A 16791-nucleotide genomic window follows, 5' to 3' on the forward strand; every position below is an offset into this window, starting at 1 on the left:
ACCGTCAACCTCCTTTCCGGTGATGTCTCGGTCTTGTTCAATACACACTGAAAGGATCAGGAAATGAGTCGCGGATGATATCCTCATCCCTAGGGTGGTGCCGCTTCAATTCCGCTTGGATTGCTGCCGCACAACCTTTCTTCCATGCAAAGACATACGGTCCAATTTTGGAGGACTATTCCCGTGATATTCTCAGCCATTGGTTTCTAGGTATTAGTCAAAGAGGATCACTATTTAATTTGTCAACTTGACGAAACCACAAAACCTGATGGGTGGTGGCTAAGTAACAGGAATCTGACACGTCATATCCATGTCATTATGGTCAACTTCTGTATTTGAGGTATATAGAAGACCGGGGAGATCGTAAGAATTTATTTCAATATTTGTGAAAAGTCCAATTCTGATACATCCTGAAACCTGTCATAATGCCCTCTAAGAAAGTCCTCATTATCCTAAGTGACGCGCACTCCTTCCCGCTGAAAAGAACTAGCGGACACGATGCTGGCAAGATAGTCGATCAGCCTTCAGGAGTTTTCCTCCAAGAGCTGGCAAAGCCATTAAACAAAATCCTCAGTGCAGGCCACGAGGTGACATTCGCCTCGCCAAAAGGTCACGAACCTGCCCTAGACCCGAGCAGCCAATCACTCATCGCAAATGCCGGCAATTTCTACGAACGTCAACGCGAATATGATCTTATCGATCGCATGAAGCGCGAGAATGGATTCACTAGCCCCAGGCCATTCGGCACCATCAGCAACGATGAGCTGACTACCTTCGCGGCAGTCTTCATCCCGGGCGGACACGCACCGCTTCAAGATCTAGGCGGAGATGCGGAACTGGGACGGATTCTCCGTTATTTCCACGAGGAGAACAAACCCACGGCTGTGATCTGTCATGGGCCGTACGCTCTGTTGAGTACGAAGAAAGCGGGAGATGGGTCGTTTGTCTATCATGGGTACAAAATTACGTCGTGGAGCGATGCGGAAGAGAAGTTGATGGAGACATTGTGGGGTGGGGAGGTCGAAAAAGTTGAATCGGCGTTGAGAGACGAAGGTGCAATAATGGTTGAAGGTGTACGTGAAAAGACTGGTGGCACCACATTGCATCGGGAACTGGTCTCTGCTGGTAATCCTTTGGCTGCGAACGCTCTTGGTGATCGGTTTGTGAGAATGATCAGTGTATAAGTCTTTCTCTCATGTTGAAGAATATTGTGGGAAACTGTACAATGCCCTTTTTTGCCTCAAAGGAGTCAATGAGTGTGTGATCTGAAAGGTGGATTACCTGCATGTATATATCACTACAACCATGTCAATTCCATGGATTGACTTTGTTATGACCTTCAGTCTAGTGGGTAAATGCTTTGAGCAGTGGCCAGCGTATCTCAAATATAGACTATTGGAGTTGTAATTTCATGATAGACATCTTGTAGAAATCATTGATTTCCATAAACAGATGTCATACTGACGAGCTAGTGGTGCATACCGCAAACACATCTCTATAATTTCACCCAATCCCTTGCACTGTGCTTTTTCGAGTTCCTTCTAGAAGGCAGTAAATCCAAATCGCAAAGAGTATGCCATCTGAAATTTACTTTCATGGCTTACTTGCTATAATAGAAAACCCTCCATAGACCCTCACGGTATGAACTTACTATCAGCAAAGCAATATAGAGACTAATCATGTTAACTCGCAGAGAAGATCAAATGATGCACTTATTGAGGAGCTCTTATGAATTAAACAACATGGATCTGAATAGGTGGCTAGCTATAACGCTTTAGATCCGTTGTTTCTCCGGAGACGTCATGAAGGTCTGGCGTATGATCGGGTTTCAATGGTTAGTTTAAGCATCGTAGTAAGCTTGGTTCACTTCCAAGATTTTTTTGGGAACAACTCCGAGAAGTGAAATGATGTAACAATGATAGCACTCCAAAGCTTTGAACTTGATATGCTCCTCTAGTCCACTTAATCCAAAATCTCTCCCGTCTTAATCCCAATCTGGTTTTATAGCCTTATTGACTATCTTCTAGTTTCATCAACCCATAAGCATGAGCTTTATCCGCCATTACTCTCCACATACAGCAGTAAGACAGCATTTTTACCCATCTGTTGGACTGCGGTCATCTCGACCGACTCCTAGCCAAAGGTTCTTCGCCACCGAAAGACCGAGTGGCCAGGCAAAAAGCTCCCGGTGGTTAGTCTCCTTGATATATATTGCACTGGTCGCCTCTGACTGACACTTAATTCTGTTCGATAGGTTACTTGTATCAATTGGTCTAGGGCTACCAATAACATTTTACCTGTGGCAGAAAGGCGACATAAAGAAGCCTAGCACCATGACCCCTGCTAGAGAGCCACGCGGAGCAAATCAAGAGTACATTCAAGGAGCAGAGGGCAATGAAACGATCGGACAAAATGGTAACTCAGAAACTTTCGATCGCGATGAGGTTTGTTCTTCCCTGTATCCTCCCTTCGCAGCCTGGCTCGCATTATCGCCATTGAACCAGGGAGTCAAGAAAATATAAATCTAACTTTTACATAGCCTCGAGGTATGGGCCCACCTGATGGACCTGGGAGCATCTCACTCAAGCAGGAAGGCCTCGACAATGGGGATACTATGAACCCATTTGTGAACGATCCTGGCAAGAGCAAAAAGGGCGAGGGTGAGACGGACAGTGTCAAAGTAAAGGGAACTGTTAGGTTAGATCGACCTCAGGTTTGAGCTGTGAGATCATTATATCTTTGAATACAAGTAAATCAACAAGCATATTGGATTTAGACCTTTCTGTCAGAGATCATGTGACCTCTGGTTGCTCCCAGCATATCATAGTCTTCATACGTAGATAGCTTTCTCCCTTCTCCACGCATTTCAATACAGTTTTCCAGAGCATATACTGCTTCTTGTAAAACCAGTATTCTCAGGTTATGAGCACCTTGCTCGCCGTGGAATCCTTGCAAATCAAGCATATTCCACGACCTCGAGTCCTCCACTGGGTGCTTACGTCGCACCCCTTGTTGATTTAGACGAATCAAGTCTCATCAACCCCTCGGGGACCCACAAAACCAAGTGGTAAACCCCATTTTTCTTACTGTCACTGGCCAGTCAAAAAGCCGGATTTCAATTCATCCTCCCATTCGTCGAACCTCCCATTCGTCGAACCTCCCATTCGTCGAACCTCCCATTCGTCGAACCTCCCATTCGTCGAACCTCCTATTCGTCGAACCTCCCATTCGTCGAACCTCCCATTCGTCGCACCCCGCCGGTGCTCTACCCACAACCATATCTCATCCCGGCCCTAAGAGGTATAAGGACCTCGATATACAATACTATAAACAAGGTATTAAGGATACCGACCTCGCTAGCAGCTATCCAAAGCTCAAAGGACCATCCAACTAGCGAGATTAGGAGTCTGCTTTCATGACTGCCATCGGTAGTAACAACCGGTACTACGTCGGTATAGCTCTTTATAGGGTTCCTTACCCTATACCTCCACTATACAAAGATACCGGAAACGATTATATTCATAAACTTCTTATCGAAGAAGGCGTTATAGATATTGACACTACTACGATTCGTGCTCGTGGAAGGGAGGTCGTCGAAGACAACAAGCGTCTTATAGAGATCTATCAAGATAGTATCTCGAAGTAGGATCTATACAATAATAAAGTCCTAACTCAGCTTCGCAAGACCCTCGACATCGGGCCTACCTCGTTGATTACTGATATCTTTAACGCTTATACTACCTTTATTAAATTGAGAAACAACTACTATACGACTTTGTACCAAGAATATTATACTCGATACACCAAATTCTATGATTTACGATACAAAGGGGGTTCCGCCTACGATTTTGTTCGTCGATTCTAGGATACACTTCGTGATTTTAACCAGATAGCTGGTTCTTCTTAGAAGATCCTAGCACTGATTAAACTTTGTTAATTTAAACAAGCCCTTATAGAGAATCCACGCTATGCCTCTTTTATTTAGAACCTTATTATCAACGAGAAAGATAAGAACTTTATAGAACGGGTTTATATCCAATTCACTGAGTTAGAAACCACTAATAAATCAATCTCTAGCACTATAGCTTCGGCTAATACGACTATATTATATACGCCTACTTCTTCTTCGACTAATAACACAAAAAAGGATAAGAAAAAGGATAATAAGGAGGCCGAAAACTTAGCCAAAAAAGCTAAGGATAAGACCTCAAAAGGTAAATCCACAGCTTATATAGATATTTTTTGTTATATTCATAGTATATAGGGTAATTATTATACGAATAAGTGTCCCCTTAAAGCCACTGTCTAAGTAAATACTACTAAGCTTTAGGTTCAACCTTAGTAGCCCTAGTAAGTTTCTGTTCCTATACCTAGTTAAATCATAGGCTATATAGATACTACCGGTAATATTGTCACTAATTAGTAGTAGTAGTAATAGCCTCGAGCTAATACTATCTATAATCCTTTCTCTAACCCAGTACCTTAATAAGGACCGCCTACCGGAGATCCATTGCTTAAGTACAATAGCCTCTTCACAAATACTTTATATTTAGGTCATTATATTAAGAAAGATCAAAGTTTATTTAATAAGAGAAAGGACTACTATTATATTTTAAAAGAAGGATATCTTACGGACGATAGCAATAATACTTCACGATAGATAATCGATTTAGGAATAAGTACTTATATAACTCCCTATAGATCTATATTTATTAACTTTAGAGAATATATTCTACTAGTTTCTACGGCTACTAGGGATATTTTTTATATAGAAGGATATAGTGACGTTATTCTTTAATTATAGAATCATAATTATTCCGAATATCTCGCTTTACTTACCTTATAAAAAGTATGGCTAGTACCTCGATTAAGATCTAGTCTTATCTCTATATTAGCTCTCGATAAAGCTAATATAGGCACCTAGGTAAAGAATAGGATAATAACTTTCCTTTATCAAAATAAATCTCTTGGTTTAGCAATAACAATAGTCGGTTATACCACCTACGAAGGTAAACACTACTGGCTAAATTACCTAGGAATTAATAAGCTTAATTATATGATCTCGGTTAATTTACTCTCCGGATCCTTAAATTCAGTGTTCGCCCTAGATAAAATAGCCCCTATTTCTATTAATCTAGTATATCGCTATACCTACTATACCAGTGAAGATTAAGTACGAAAGATAGAGATTTATACTAACGGTATTAAACTTAAGAAAGGTATCGGCGTTATATACCCTTACGCTCCCTATATTAAAGGAAAAGGATATACCTTACCCTTTAGGAAGTAGAAATAGATTAGATCTAAACCTAGAGAGCTGATTTATCTTGATATTTAGGGCCCTATCTTAATTACTTTATACGGTGGTGAACGATATTTTATTACCTTTATAGATAACGCTATATAGTTTATATAGGTATTTCTCCTTAAATTAAGAGTAGAAGTTATAGAGAGATTTATTTAGCTCGAAGCCTATCTAAATATATAGTTTAGATATTTAGTTAAGCGAGTACACAGAGACAATACTATAGAGTATAAGGTACTAGTATCTTACCTTTCTATAAAGGGTATTATTTAGGATCCTATACCTCTATACACTAAGTAATTAAATAGGGTTACTAAGATCAAAAATCGACTTCTTATCGAACCCCTTATTGCTGTTATAACTAAGTATTAACTACCTAAATATCTCTAGGGATATCTTCTTAGAGGCGTTAATTATATAATAAATTGTCTCTATTCCTTACGGATTAGAATATCTCTGTATAAAGCACTCTTTAGGAAGAAACCTAACCTTTTAAACCTTTATGCCCTTGGCTACTAATACTGGTTCTTGATCCCTAAAGAAAAGCGGTCTATAAAGCTAGATTCTCATATAGAAGAAGCTAAATTAATCGCTTATAATAAGGGTGATAATTATATTCTCTATAATATACGCACGAAGAAGATTAAGCGGTCTCGTAATATGATTTTTAACGAGACTCCCGCTAAATAATTACCTGACCCTACCTATGATTTGAATATCGATAGTATAAATCCTGATTAAGAGTATAAACCCCCTAACTATAAACGATATATTCTAGTTGATTTCTTAGATTAGAACACTTTTAGTGATTATTTCGGAACCGAATCGAATCGTCCTTCCTCTCCTCCCTTACCTATAGTCGAAGACTTAGCTAATAAAGATAATACTCCACGAAATAATCTCCTACCGATAAACCCCGTGTTATTCGAGGATAATCCTGAATAGGATCGATACGAAGAAATAGAGGGTAGCTTTAGTAGGAATATAGAGGTATAACGGGAGGATAAAGGTATCCACTTTAACGTAGGTGGATTAGGGGTTCTTGTGGAACCATAGTCTCCTTCCTAGGGGACTATTAGTATAGATCACTCTATGGATTCCTCGCCTTAATTAAATTATTAAGATATAGATATAGTTCCTAATACCTATTAAGATAAAGACTTCACGCCTACTTCTAAACTAGAAGCTCTATAAGCACTAAGGCGTTTAACTTAGATTCGAAAACCTAGTTAAGTATTCCTTAATATAGTGGCTTTAAAATCATTCTTTGATACTAATTTAATAAAGCTATTTACTGATCATCCTAATATATTACTCACTCTCTTTACGGCTACTATATCTAAAGAATTATTTACTACTTTAGATCTTAAGCTAATAGACCCTAGTTTCGAACCTAATAGCTAGAAACAAGCTATATCCTATCTTAAAAAAGATAAATGGCTTCTCGTAGTATATAAGGAATTAAATCGCTACCTAATAAATAGTACCTAGAGACGAATTCCTCGCCTAAATAATAGGGGTAAAAGGGCCCCTCTTACCCTTCGCTAGGTATTCAAGATTAAGTATAACAGCACCTACAAAGCTCGGCTTGTTACCTAAGGCTTTCGCCAAGTCAAAGACCTGGATTTTCACGAGGTATATACTATTATTACTAAGCCTATATCTTTTAAGATCTTTACCGCTATTGTAGCGTCTAAAGGCTAGTACCTTTATTATATTAATATTATTACTACCTTTCTTTATACAGAACTAAAGGAACCAATTTATATTAAGCTTCCTAAGATTCAATATAAGTAGTATCCGGACTATATAGGTCTCCTTAAGAAGACAATTTATAGTCTAAAGTAGAGTCCTAGGGAATAGTATAAGCTTCTTTATAATATCCTCTTATTAATTAGATTCTCGAAGATATAGTTAGATCACTCGATCTTTAAGAAAGAGATTAATTAAATCCCTATCTATATATTGATCTATATCGACGATTTACTTCTATTATCTCCCTTAGAGATAGTAATTGGTTATTTTAAAACCGCTATCTCTAAGCATTTCGATATTTCTGATAAGGGTCCACTTCAAAGATATCTTACTATTGATATCTATAAGGATTAAGATGGTTCAATTTATCTCTCTTAGAAGGATTATATCGACAAAATCCTTACGCACTTCGGCCTCGAAAATTGTAAAGCTATTGTAACTCCTATAGATGAAAAGGACGTGCTTACTCCACGATTAGAATCTAATAGCCTAGCTACAAAGCTAGAAATCAAGGAATATTAGACAAAAATCGGTATATTAGTATAGCTAATGGTGTTAACAAGACCCGATATCTCTTTTACCACTATTAAGCTTACTAAACACGCCAAGAATCCTAGTGAGTAGTATTTTCGCGCTTTAAAAAGGGTATTTCGATACCTTACTAGATCAAGAGATCTAGTTATCTCTTTTCCCTTAATAGCAAATTCATCGGTAGAATCGATTGATTCGACTAAGTCTACCTCTCTAATCGGCTTCTGTGATACCGACTAGGCTGGTCTATATAGTGAAAAAGGTATATTAACCTCCGGATTCCTATTTAAACTAGGGGGTAGTGTTATTTCCTAGACCTCTAAAAAGCAACCCTACGTTACTTTGTCAACTACAGAAAGCGAATATATTACTGAAGCTCTTGCTATATAAGAAGCTTTATAGTTAACATAGTTACTTATCGAATTAGGGATCCCTAGGTTTCTCTATAAACCTATCCCTATCTTTGTAGACAATAATAGAGCAATTGCCCTAGTATCTAACCCGGAATTTCATGCTAATACTAAGTATATCGCGGTTCGATTTTATCGACTTCGTTAAGAAGTGGCTACTGGATCTATTAAATTTATTAAGATTCCCACGGTAAGTATAGCTACTAATAGCCTCACAAAGCTATTACCACGTCTCCTGTTTAAAAGGTGGATTTCATAAATAGGACTATATACCTATCGGAAGCAGCCTACAATTTACATGGATTAATAGAAAGGATCATGATTTGTCCAGGCTTCGGACAATTTGGATCATCTCCTATACTTACTCTGTCCATGAGTGGATCATCTTGAAGACAAATACTCGAAAAATATCTGGTTTTTTACACTGAGGAAAGGGATCTTTTAGGCTAGTATGGGGGGTGCAGACTAGGATTCGCTAGTCGTGGGGGGTGTCAGAGATCATGTGACCTCTGGTTGCTCCCAGTATATCATAGTCTTCATACGTAGATAGCTTTCTCCCTTCTCCACGCATTTCAATACAGTTTTCCAGAGCATATACTGCTTCTTGTAAAACCAGTATTCTCACTTTCCTTTCTCGCACCCTGATAGTGGAAGTGGCAATTCGAGATTTGAATGGGCTCAAGGCTTGTTGAGGTATGTATTAGATGCCCTCTACATGTTCCAGGTCTTGTTGCATTAGTTCAAACATGGTTTCTGATTCGGTCTAGCTTTCATACAACTCATTCAGACCTGAAAAAAAATTGACGGATATGACCAGGTGCAAAAAGATGTCAGGAGCAAAGATAAAAAGATGGCTGGGTGATTCGAGTTCGCCTCCGAAGAGAATTTATTTCCAGTCCAGGACCGCTCAGTTGAATATTACGTCAAAAACGGCGATAGATTCGGACAATAGTGCTAATGCTATGTTTATAATGAACCTCGTACACTTAAGAGGTAGTGGACCTTGGATGACAGTGGCAGTTGAACTCCTAAATCTTATTGACAGCGAAAGACACTGGTGAGGACTAGAAAGAAGGCCTCTCCGAATTCAGAACAAGGAGCTCTACAATCTCTAATATTAGCATCAAGCTTTCTGAGCACTTGTGAAAACGCAGAAACCATTTCTCATCATATCTCGTACAGGCACGGGTAAATTTTGTTATTATCATGGATCTTTGCTTTGTAAAACTTCGCGATTGTTCAATCTGATGAATATAATTATTACCTAGATAAAAGAATAGCCTGATATTTGATCCATACCATACATATTGTACTCAAACCTCAATACGAGTCATAGTGAAAGAGGGCACAGACGAATCCAGAAAGTTCTCTACCACGCATTTGGAAATGCCTTGTGGTAAACATATTCCCCCTTTTGTCGCTGATAGAAACCCATTGCCTCGTCACAGATTTCCGCATTCACAACATTCATTCGGATATCGTATTGTCTGATGCGCTTCTCCATCGGCTCCGCAATTGCCATATACTCAGTTCTGACAACAGCAGTTTGAGCCAGGTCTGCAGTCTGGTGCAGTGCAAGCTGACCACTTCGCAAGATGGAATAGAGCAACCTCATGTTTTCGATTTCATTTTCATAAGCTTCCAAAATATGAATCACAGATAAGAGGGTCGAAAGAGACAGCCCCTGGAAAAGCTTCAGTGAAGCAACACCATTGTTGGTCTCGCTTCGAAGAAAATGACGCCGGAGAACTTGAAGTTCACCTACTCGATAGGTGCGAGCCAGGCCGGCTCCAAGCGAAAGGGCCTCGAGCCGCTCGACATGATATCGATCCTCGTTGTCATCAATCTGATAAAGGCCCAACCAGACTTTCTTCCAGAGTTTCACGATGCGACTCTCCAGTTGGCTGCGCGTTGAGACCGGCTTTTCAAGAGCCGCACCCCCAAAGGTTGTATACTGAGGAGGATCATCAACTTGATCATTTACTTCAGCCTGATTGCATCCTCTGACAGCGCAAATGCCGTGGAGAGGAGATGTGGTCGTAGCAGCACACCACAGCTTAGCACTGAAGTACATGTCAATTTTCCATGATGAAGACAACAGAAAGTTGGAGACCTACTTGCTGCGAGATTTGACTGCACGTTTGGGGGAGGGGGAAGATAAATGGAAGAATTCCAATACCTTCCGGAGGAATCTGTGAGCGCGATGGGGCTTCATTGCTATCAGGGCCGCAAGAAGTGTACTGCACAGTGAGTTTAAGGGTTCTGTAGGCCAAGAAGTACATCTGCTAAAATCTTAGACTGGAGTCTCGAGCTTTATCACTGCTGAGTCTGAGAGTAGTATGTTGTAATCATGGCGTGCTATCCCATTGCTGATCAGGGAATGATAATCCGTTCATACTTTCTTACTGTTCAGTGAATCTCCATAAGCTCTCCAGATAAGTAGCAAGAGCCGACCAGATATTTTGCTATCCCAAGCCTGTAAGATAACTACCGAAACATTCCACGAGTAATTCACGAACAAATAGTTACTCTAGCCTTGGACTAAGAATCGTGGTCAAAATCTGTTTGATACAGTATTAACTACCATTTCGCGGAATGACGAGATCATGATAATAAAATTACTCTCCCCGTCTCTTTTTGGTAAACTGAAATAACTAGACTTTTGTCGTGCCGTAGTAAATAAGTTCGTGAATGTCAACGGGAATCAGTTCCGTGGATGTTTATATTTTCCTATACAGGTAGCCCAGGGGGTAATGCTGACAGCACGGCCCAATCGAACATCATGCCCTGAATCAGGAACCCGAAATAGGCGTCATAGTATTTACAGTCCTTATAGATTATGCGAAAATCACGCAGTGGATTTGATGACTTCCTAATCCGGGATTGAGAAGTTCAAATGCGGAATTATCTATATGCATCGCGTGTATTGAATGACTGGGATTTTCTCAGATACAAAAGACATCCCTACATTAGTTTACGTTTTGGTATAACATGAAGCGTCATTGCTTCGAATAGGTCCACAATGATAAAGATCGCACGGCATAACAGAGATGGTGTAGACAGGGGTACACCTCCTTGCCTGCAGCTGCAACTAACAAAACAAGAAAAAATGAGGTCAAAATAATCTTCTCGGCTCATTTCCGGGCCTTGAGATCTTGTTTCTGCATTGATGCCTGACGTAATCGCTACATTCTTGAGTTCTGCTTTCATTTCCATTCCCTACTGATTCATATCCACATGTAATTTTGGTTGTATTCCCTGTCGGTAACCGTGTCGCGCTCAGCTGCATATGCATCCATGGTCATCCCGTATCACCTTGTCTCATAATCGCGTGTCACAGTCCTGGAGATATTTAGGTTGAGCGTCTGCATTCTGAAAGCTTCCAACTCAACCCAAGAATCAGGACGATGGCAAACGGTGATTCTGCGGAAAGCGAGTCGACGTCAGCTGCAAATCAAGAACATCTTCCTCGCCCTTCCATTTCTTCCTCTAAGAGCTCAACTTCGTCAGTCGATTCGTCTCCACCCGAAGAGTTCGCGCCAATCCGTACCACACCATCAGACTCGCAGGCAGATTCTACAGGGTCAAACCTAGACGAGGATAGTGTCGCGCATACTATATCGCGTCGTCGCAGCTATGCCTCCGGTCATGATACCAAAGGAGAGGAATGGGCCCAGATAGAAAAGCTGGTCTCACGGATGTTCGGTGCTGAGCGTAAGGCAAATTCCGAAGAAGAAAAAACACGACATGTGGGAGTTGTGTGGAAGCATCTCACCGTAAAGGGCGTTGGCATTGGCGCCGCTATCCAACCTACAAATGGGGATTTCTTTCTCGGGTTGCCACGGCTCATTAAGCAACTCTTCACTCGGGGCAAGAAAGGTGCTGGGAGTGGAAAACCACCAATACGGACCATCTTGGATGATTTTACAGTAAGTAAATTCCCCACCGCAAAACCTCGTCTTGACTAACTTTTCATCAAGGGATGTGTGCGCCCAGGGGAGATGCTTCTTGTTCTGGGACGCCCTGGGTCTGGGTGTTCCACTTTCTTGAAAGTACTCGGCAATCAACGAGCGGGCTACGAAAGCATCGAAGGCGATGTACGGTATGATGGCACTGACTCAGAAACTATGAAAAAGCACTTCAGGTCTGAAGGTGTGTACTTGTTCATGCGGTGGTAATTTCAAGCTAAAAGTATCAGTCTTGTACAACCCCGAGGATGATCTCCACTATGCAACTTTGTCTGTGCGTGATACACTCCTCTTTGCCCTGAAGACCCGAACTCCCAACAAAGCCTCACGCATCCCAGGAGAAAGCAGGAAAGAATATCAGCAGACCTTTTTGACGGCCATAGCAAAGTTGTTCTGGATTGAACATGCTTTGGGAACCAAAGTTGGGAACGAACTCATTCGAGGAGTTTCCGGGGGCGAGAAGAAACGAACCTCGATTGCTGAAGCCATGGTCACGAAGGCTAGCACACAGTGCTGGGACAACTCCACCAGGGGCTTGGACGCTAGTACGGCACTGGAGTATGTTCAAAGTTTGCGAAGTTTAACAAACACTGCCAACGTTTCAACAGTGGTAGCTCTCTATCAGGCCTCAGAGAATCTTTTTGATCTTTTTGATAAGGTGATTTTGATTGATGATGGAAAATGCTGTTTTTTTGGACCTAGTCAGGATGCAAAGGTGTATTTCGAGCGGCTGGGCTTTCAATGTCCCCCACGATGGACAACTCCCGACTTTTTGACTTCTGTCGGTGACCCTCATGCAAGACGTGTCAAGGACGGCTGGGATCACCGAATCCCTCGGAATGCAACTGAATTTCAAGCTGCATATCGAAAAAGTGATACCTACAAACGCAACTTAGCAGACATTGAAAGCCTGGAGGGCGATATCGCAGCCGAAAGGCAGGAGAGGGAGGCTGCAAGAAGTAGCACCAAGCGGAAAAACTTCACAGTCTCGTTCTACAAACAGGTTATGATTCTCACGCACCGTCAACTTTTGGTTATGGTTGGTGACAGAAAGTCATTGATTGGAAAGTGGAGTGTAATAACTTTCCAAGCCCTCATTGTAGGTAGCTTGTTTTACAATCTCCCAGATACAAGGTAAGCAATCTACTCTCCCAAAATGACGAGACCCGTATAGCTCACCTTCTCAAGCAATGGTGTATTCACGAGGGGAGGTGTGATGTTCTTCATACTGCTTTTCAATGCATTACTTGCTATGGCAGAGCTGACCGCAGCATTTGAGAGTCGACCAATCTTGCTGAAACATAAAAGCTTGTGAGGACCGCAAATAAAAAGAGAGAAAAAAAGTCAGGATTAACATTCTCTAGCTCTTTCTATCGCCCTTCGGCATATGCACTTGCCCAGGTTGTTGTTGATGTGCCTCTTGTGTTCATACAAGTCGTTATATTTGATATCGTAGTATACTTGTGAGTCCTGTCGGGTGCTTTGAATGAATCAAACTGATGAGTTACGTAGCATGGCAAATCTTGCACGAACAGCTTCACAGTTCTTCATCAATCTACTTATCATTTTCGTTCTCACAATGACCATGTACTCGTTCTTTCGAGCCCTTGGGGCTCTATGTGCCTCGTTGGATGTTGGTAAGTGAAACGCTTCCCGCTATCGAGAAGTCAATAACACTATATAGCCACACGTCTCACTGGTGTCGCTATCCAGGCATTGGTTGTGTATACAGGTGAGCTCAGTTTAATGAATCCTAAACTCGAACAGAATGGCCAACATAATACAGGCTACCTAATTCCTCCATGGAAAATGCACCCGTGGTTAAAGTGGCTCATTTGGATCAATCCTGTACAATACGCATTTGAGGCGCTGATGGCCAATGAGTTCTACAATCTACAGATAAAATGCGAACCACCCTGGATTGTGCCCGATGGGCCAAATGCAGTTCCTGGCCACCAAACCTGTGCAATTCAAGGCAGTGAGCCTGACCAGTTGGTGGTTGATGGTTCTAAGTATATCAAAACAGCATACACCTACACGAGAGCTCACCTTTGGCGAAATATCGGTATTATCATCGGATGGCTGATATTTTTTGTCTGTTTGACAATGATAGGAATGGAATTGCAGAGACCTAATAAGGGGGGCAGCTCGGTGACCGTGTTCAAAAGAAGTGAAGCTCCCAAAGGAGTTCAGGATGCCATCAAAAGATCCGCACCCCCACAAGATGAGGAATCTGCGGAGAAAGATGGCACGGCTTCCAACAAAAGCGACAGCCACTCGACTGAATCCACCGACAAAACTCAGAATGTTGCTAAAAACACAGCAATTTTTACATGGCAAGATGTCAACTACACCATTCCGTACAAGGGTGGACAGAGACAACTATTGCAAAATGTTCAAGGATATGTTAAACCTGGTCGGCTCACTGCATTGATGGGTGCTTCTGGCGCAGGGTAAGATAAAAAGACAATGTTGAGACTGTTCTCGATGCTAATGTCTGGACAGGAAAACCACTTTGCTCAACGCGCTAGCACAGCGAATCAACTTCGGCGTGGTGACGGGCAACTTCTTAGTTGATGGCAGGTAGGGGTCCCTTGACGTATGTGGTCAATTATGCAGTCTAACATTTTCAGTCCTCTCCCAAAGAGTTTCCAGAGAGCGACTGGATTTGCTGAACAGATGGACATCCATGAACCCACTGCTACTGTACGCGAGTCTCTTCGGTTCTCTGCTCTGTTACGGCAACCAAAAGAAATCCCATTACAAGAAAAGTATGATTATTGTGAGACGATCATTGACTTGTTAGAAATGCGGTCCATCGCTGGCGCGACTGTTGGATCCGCGGGCTCAGGTCTCAACCAGGAACAGCGCAAATTGCTTACCATTGCAGTTGAATTGGCAAGTAAGCCGGAACTGTTACTTTTTCTTGACGAGCCGACATCTGGTCTCGATTCTCTGGCAGCATTCAACATTGTACGCTTCCTTCGCCGACTTGCAGATGCCGGTCAGGCTGTACTATGTACAATCCATCAACCTTCTGCAGTGTTGTTCGAGAATTTTGATGAGCTTTTGTTGTTGAAAAGCGGCGGGAGCGTTGTTTATAATGGGCCGCTTGGGAACGACTCCAAGACGCTTATTGAATACTTTGAGCAAAATGGCGGGAGGAAGTGCTCACCAAATGAAAATCCGGCTGAGGTGCGTGTCTCAAAGCATGAGCTCATGTTCCCTGCTCATATTTTTTTCTAGTATATGTTGGAGGTCATTGGAGCCGGAAACCCGGATTACAAGGGGCAAGACTGGGGTGACGTGTGGGCCAACTCGCCAGAATCCAAGCAGCTTTCTGCCGATCTAGAGGATCTCATAGCCTCTCGTCGCAATGCTCAAACCGACGACAATGTCAAAGACGACCGTGAATATGCAATGCCTCTTTCTGCACAAATAGTGGCAGTCACCAAGCGCGCATTTGTGGCCTACTGGAGGGTGCCAGACTACATTATTGTAAGGCGCTCCCTTGCAAATACTGAGCTTGAATGACTGGACTGACCATGATTTAGGGTAAATTCATGCTTCATATATTCACCGGCCTTTTCAACACTTTCACATTCTGGCATCTTGGACATGGCAACATCGACATGCAGTCACGACTCTTCTCTGTTTTTATGACATTGACGATAGCTCCACCACTGATTCAGCAACTCCAACCGCGGTATCTTCATTTCCGGGGCCTCTATGAATCTCGCGAAGCTAACTCCAAGATTTACTCTTGGGCTGCCTTTGTGACGAGCACAATTATCCCAGAACTACCCTACTCAATCGTTGCGGGGTCAATCTACTTTAACTGCTGGTAAGCTTCTCTTGAGTTTAAATGTATTCTTTGCCTCTGACGAAGTTACAAAAGGTACTGGGGAACTTGGTTTCCGCGCAGCTCGTTCATCTCCGGCTACGTTTGGATGTGCCTGATGCTATTTGAAGTATACTATGTTGGACTTGGTCAATTCATCGCTGCCCTTGCACCCAATGAGCTATTTGCCAGCTTGCTTGTGCCGACTTTCTTCACCTTTATTGCTTCATTCTGCGGTGTTGTCGTCCCTTACGCCGCGATGCCGCATTTTTGGCAGTCGTGGATGTACTGGCTTACGCCTTTCCAGTATCTGCTTGAGGCACTGGTTGGAACCATCACCCACGACGTTCCTGTACGCTGCATTGAGCGTGAAGAATCGCACTTTAGTCCTCCGCCTGGCATGACCTGCCAACAATATGCTGGGTCTTATGTCGCGAAAGCCGGTGGATATGTTCGAGACGCTGCGAATGGAATGTGCGCATACTGTCAATACTCGGACGGTGGTCAATATGTAAGTTTTGTACTATCATGAGTGGCTTTTCTTGAATACCTCGATTAGTAGACTTGAAGTATGGCTGACTTTAGGACTTCGCTACACTCTCTAGTCTAAGAGCATCAATGTTTTCTACTCGCACAAGTGGAGAGATTATGTGAGTATCGTGTCTTGTGCCCCTTTGGCCCGCCTTGGAGCTCAGGTAAATCTGACAACTGTTAGGGAATCCTCTGGGGATATATCATCTTCAACTTTGCTCTTGTTTTCGCCTTCTCGTGGTTATATTTGCACGGCGTTCGCAACATGAAACGCTGGCTCAGTGCACGTAAGACGAGAACGGGCAAGGACCGTTCTTGAGCGTGGTTACACTGTGTTTGCCATGCAGTGCAAGTGTGCAGGTCTCTCCAGCCTTCCTGTGTATACTCCCTCTCCGTGTATGTGATTGACTCCACGTAATCTCCGAGTCTTGATCAGGTAGAGGATGTTGC

At 42.3% G+C, this 16791-nt stretch overlaps 3 protein-coding genes across 3 annotated transcripts; 2 read left to right on the forward strand and 1 right to left on the reverse strand.

The window, feature by feature from the left end:
- Positions 1-425: 425 nt before the first annotated feature.
- On the forward strand, positions 426-2719 carry N7500_006090 (type 1 glutamine amidotransferase domain-containing protein; the record flags this gene model as incomplete). The annotated part of the gene is made up of 2 exons (XM_056677234.1): positions 426-1163; positions 2540-2719. The coding sequence occupies 2 exons, from the start codon at positions 426-428 to the stop codon at positions 2717-2719; spliced, it is 918 nt and encodes a 305-aa protein (XP_056532234.1).
- A 6651-nt stretch (positions 2720-9370) lies between these two features.
- On the reverse strand, positions 9371-10075 carry N7500_006091 (uncharacterized protein; the record flags this gene model as incomplete). Its single annotated transcript, XM_056677235.1, has 1 exon — positions 9371-10075. One exon carries the CDS (start codon positions 10073-10075, stop codon positions 9371-9373), a length of 705 nt encoding a protein of 234 aa, XP_056532235.1.
- Positions 10076-11408: 1333 nt separating this feature from the next.
- Positions 11409-16660, forward strand: N7500_006092 (putative ABC transporter; the record flags this gene model as incomplete). The annotated part of the gene is made up of 14 exons (XM_056677236.1): positions 11409-11930; positions 11982-12153; positions 12200-13103; positions 13158-13280; positions 13334-13432; positions 13482-13606; positions 13654-14422; positions 14475-14552; positions 14603-15164; positions 15216-15467; positions 15524-15813; positions 15868-16321; positions 16416-16460; positions 16526-16660. The coding sequence occupies 14 exons, from the start codon at positions 11409-11411 to the stop codon at positions 16658-16660; spliced, it is 4530 nt and encodes a 1509-aa protein (XP_056532236.1).
- Positions 16661-16791: the final 131 nt, after the last annotated feature.

This window comes from Penicillium coprophilum, assembly GCF_028826855.1.
Source record: "Penicillium coprophilum strain IBT 35676 chromosome Unknown utg000004l_segment0_segment0, whole genome shotgun sequence".
Classification (NCBI taxonomy): Eukaryota; Fungi; Ascomycota; class Eurotiomycetes; order Eurotiales; family Aspergillaceae; genus Penicillium; species Penicillium coprophilum.